Source organism: Electrophorus electricus, chromosome 21 (genome assembly GCF_041902795.1).
Source record: "Electrophorus electricus isolate QZ-2024a chromosome 21, ASM4190279v1, whole genome shotgun sequence".
NCBI lineage: Eukaryota > Metazoa > Chordata > Actinopteri > Gymnotiformes > Gymnotidae > Electrophorus > Electrophorus electricus.
Window position 1 is genome coordinate 732,501 of NC_137517.1, and position 5,000 is coordinate 737,500.

Sequence of the window (5,000 nt, forward strand, 5' to 3'; positions counted from 1 at the left end):
TGGATAAAGTATTCCCTTCTTTTGATAAAAGTATTTCCTAAAATAGGATCAATCAGAAAATACAGTGTGTGGATTATACAGACACACAGTAAAGTTAGGGAGATGACCCTGTGTTGATTACACACAAACAGTAAGGTTTATGGAGATGACCCTGCGTTGATTACACACACACAGTAAATATTAGGGATTTGATGCTGTGTGGATTACACAGACATACAGTAAAGGTTAGGGAGATGAACCTGTGTTGATTATATAAACATACAGCAAAGGTTAGGGATTTAATGCTGTGTTGATTATACAGACACACAGTAAAGCTTATGGAGATGAACCTGTGTTGATTATACAGACACAGAGTAAAGGTTAGGGATTTGACTCTGTGTTGATTATACAGACACAGTAAAGGTTAGGGAGATGACCCTGTGTTGATTACACAGACACACAGTAAAGGTTAGGGATTTGACCCTGTGTTGATTAAACAGACACAGTAAAAGTTAGGGAGATGACCCTGTGTGATTACAGCTACACACAGTAAAGGTTATGGAGATGACCCTGTGTTGATTATACAGAAACAGAGTAAAGGTTAGGGAGATGACCCTGTGTTGATTATCCAGACACAGAGTAAAGGTTATGGAGATTAAGCTGTGTTGATTAAACAGACACACAGTAAATGTTAGGGATATAACGCTATGTTGATTACACAGACACACAGTAAAGGTTAGGGATTTGACCCTGTCTTGATTACATACACACAGCAAAAGTTATGCAGATGACCCTGTGTTGATTATACAGACACAGTAAAGGTTAGGGAGATGACCCTGTGTTGATTATACACACACACAGTAAATGTTATGGAGATGACCCTGTGTTGATTACACAGACACACAGTAAAGGTTAGGGATTTGACCCTGTGTTGATTAAATACACACAGTAAAATTTATGGAGATGACCGTGTTGATTATACAGACACAGAGTAAAGGTTAGGGATTTGAGCCTGTGTTGATTATACAGACACAGTAAAGGTTAGGGAGATGACCCTGTATTGATTACACCTACACACAGTAAAGGTTATGGAGATGACCCTGTGTTGATTATACAGAAACAGAGTAAAGGTTAGGGAGATGACCTTGTGTTTATTATCCAGACACAGAGTAAAGGTTATGGAAATTAACCTGTGTTGATTATACAGACACAGAGTAAAAGTTAGGGATTTGAGCCTGTGTTGATTATACAGACACAGTAAAGGTTATGGAGATGACCCTGTGTTGATTATACAGATACAGAGTAAAATTTAGTGAGATGACCCTGTGTTGATTATAAAGACACAGAGTAAAGGTTAGGGAGATGACCCTGTGTTGATTGTACAGACACACAGTAAAGATTATGGATTTAATGCTGTGTTGATTACACAGACACATAGTAAAGATTAGGGATTTGACCCTGTGTTGATTATACAGACACAGTAAAAGTTAGGGAGATGACCCTGTGTTGATTACACCTACACACAGTAAAGGTTATGGAGATGACCCTGTGTTGATTATACAGACACACAGTAAATGTTATGGAGATGAACCTGTGTTGATTATACAGACACAGAGTAAAGGTTAGGGAGATGAGCCTGTTTTGATTATACAGACACAGAGTAAAGGTTATGGAGATTAACCTGTGTTGATTATATAGACACACAGTAAATGTTAGGGATATAACGCTGTGTTGATTACACAGACACACAGTAAAGGTTAGGAATTTGAGCCTGTGTTGATTACATACACACAGTAAATGTTATGGAGATGACCCTGTGTTGATTATACAGACACAGAGTAAAGGTTATGGAGATTAACTTGTGTTGATTATACAGGTAGTAAATGGGTTACAATCAACATTTTTTGCCCTTTCAGGTTTAAAAAATGACATGTTTTATAAAATGAAACTTATCTGATTTTTCTACATAGTCAAGATACACACATGCACACACACGCACACAGATAGAGAAAGAGAGCGAGAGAGCAAGAGAGCGAGAGAGAGCGTCAGAAAGAGGGAGAGAACTGTGATTAACATATTAGCACAGGGTTATTAGCCGAGAAATCAGCAGCTTCTTGCATGCAATTACAGGGTAAATGAACTCATTAGCTTAGTGTACTTAAGACTTCCAGTAGTAATGATTTGTCCAAACACTCATCTGACTGGATCACATTTCAAACACATCTGACTGGATCACTCTTCAGATCACATCTAAAGAATCTAAACAACCTTTTTATTGATTATTGTGTACATCTCTTCAATTATATTGTGCATAGCAGCATGAGACAGGAGTGGCTAAAACAGGTCAAGAGAAATAGTCAGTGGGAGATCACCACTGATCACTGTCTCTTTAATACCTTTAGCTGCCATCCATCGCTGAACACTGTAGCTTTAATAACTTTAGCTGCCATCCATCACTGATCACTGTATCTTTAATACCTTTAGCTGCCATCCACCAGTGATCACTGTAGCTTTAATGTCTTTAGCTGCTATCCATCACTGATCACTGTATCTTTAATACCTTTAGCTGCCATCTTTCACTGAACACTGTAGCTTTAATGTCTTTAGCTGCCATCCATCACTGAACACTGTAGCTTTAATATCTTTAGCTGCTATCCATCACTGATCAGTGTATCCTTAATACCTTTAGCTGCCACCTACCACAGAACACTATAATTTTAATACCTTTAGCTGCCATCCATCACTGAACACTGTAGCATTAATATCTTTAGCTGCTATAAACCACTGAACACTGTAGCTTTAATAGCTTTAGCTGCCATCCACCACAGAACACTGTAGCTTTAATAGCTTTAGCTGCCATAAACCACAAAATACTCTAGCTTTAATACCTTTAGCTGCCAGTTATCACTGAACACTGTAGCTTTAATATATTTAGCTGCCATCCACCACACTACACTGTAGGTTTAATAGCTTTAGCTGCCATCCTCACAGAACACTATAGCTTTAATGCTTTTAACCGCCAGTCATCACTGAACACTGTAGCTTTAATAGCTTTAGCTGCAATTACTGCACACTATAGCTTTAATAGCTTTAGCTGCCATTCATCACTGAACACTGTAGCTTTAATACCTTTAGCTGCCATCTACCACAGAACACATTAACACATTGAGGAGAATGCTAGCCAGACCTCACATCTTCAGAACTCACTAAAGTTATTGGAAAGACATGTTATCACACTTCACACACACACAGACACACAGACACACACACACACACACACACACACACACACACACACACTCATACATAGACACACACACACACACACACACACACACACACACACTCACTCACTCACACATACAAACACACACAGTAGACAGGATGGCTTTTACTTACAAACACACAGTCATACAACCACACAGCACTGATCTCAGTTTTTCAGAGCGATAAACTATAGGTACCCGTAACACAAAGATAAGTCACACTGGGAACAAGTCTGCTAAAAACCACGTAAAAATGTCAACACCATGTTAGCCAAACACCATCTAAGATAAATGTCATACTATTTAAACACCACTTCAGGTCAGCACTATAGCATATGAACAGTATCTTTGCTAAAAACCATTCACATAGACAGTGTTTCAGCTAAACACCATTCCATACAATGTGTTTCAACCTTTCAGTTTTAAAAATGAAACAGGTAACCCAGTTTAAACACTAATGTTAAATACTAAGCTTCCAACATCCAAGAGAAAAGCACTGATTTTTCCCCAGAGTCACTTTTCCAGAGTCACTTTTCCAGGGTCTCATTTTCTGAGTTGCTTTTCCTGAGTTACTTTCCTAACTGCATCTATTCTCCACTCCAGCACACCAGACTGAGCTCATGAAGATGTGGATAATTAGCAGTGTGTATGTGTGTGTTTGTGTTTGTGTGTGTACATGTGTATGTATGTGCTTGCGATTGTACATGTATGTATGCGTTTTTTTATGCATGTGTATTCATGTTTGCGTGTGTTTATGCATGTGTGCGTGTTTCTGGGTGTGTGTGTGTGTGAGCGAGAGTGTGAGTATGTGTATGTGTGTGTTCTCCCACATGCTGGGAATCAGTGTCTTAATGTAATGTCTGGATTTACCAGGCAACAGGGACAAACACTAATTAGAATAAGCTAAACTTCCAACACAAACCAGACTCTCAGCACCAGAACGCAGCCCAGTGTGGGAGGGAGGGAACCATTTAGTGGACGGACAAATGAATAAAGCAACATGTTAAACACACAGAACCAAAATCACGCGCTTGAAACTGGAATATGTCTACAGTGCTCACCTATACCAAAGACACATAGCAATAATAGTGTTGAGGCTCTCACAGTACATGCACACACTCACACACACACACACACACTCTCACATGGCCGCACCAGTGCTAACCCTAACTGTAGCTGACATTCATTAGCCCTAATCATCCACACACACCAAACCAGTTCAGATACCAGATCTCCTGAGGCAGACAGATAGAATGCAGAACATCGCAACTTAACACTTCTGCAAACATTTGGAGAACTTGTGAATGCACGCATGCACGCACACGCCTGTTTGTGCATACATGCTTGACAAGACACACACATATAGCTGCACACCCCCACACACACGGTGTGCGTTACATAAACTCCACCCTCACAGAGAAGAAGCAACATGCCGAAGAATCACTCCAGTAACCACCACTGCATGGACTGAGAATCTGAGCGTCATGCAACACACACACACACACACACACACACACACACACACACACACACACACACACACAACTGGAATGATTTCCCCATCATCTATAACATTCTCCCTTCCCAGGCGCATACACACAGATCGACTTCCCCTCACCCTCTACAGCACTGGCCCTCACGCGCTCTCTCACTCTCTCACTCTCTCACTCTCACGCATGCACGCCTGCCCCACTCTTACCTTGGTGGTCACTATGCAGAGGCAGTCCATGGTGGGCTGAGAGGAGCCGGGCTGCG

The 5,000-nt window shown here is 40.6% G+C and overlaps 1 protein-coding gene across 8 annotated transcripts in view; it reads right to left on the bottom strand.

Moving 5' to 3' along the window:
* LOC113572714 (disks large homolog 4-like) overlaps nucleotides 1-5,000 on the bottom strand; it is a 121,556-nt gene that overhangs the window by 113,514 nt on the left and 3,042 nt on the right. For 3 of the 8 annotated variants that reach the window (XM_081704206.1, XM_035521663.2, XM_081704207.1), the window contains one exon: nucleotides 4,945-5,000. This exon is cut by the window's right edge and continues 193 nt beyond it. The exons of the other annotated variants lie outside the window; for them this stretch is intronic. In XM_081704206.1, the coding sequence (XP_081560332.1) occupies nucleotides 4,945-4,974 (30 nt within the window). In that variant the 5' untranslated portion in view covers nucleotides 4,975-5,000. The remainder of the gene's footprint in view (nucleotides 1-4,944) is intronic. 8 annotated transcript variants of the gene reach the window in all.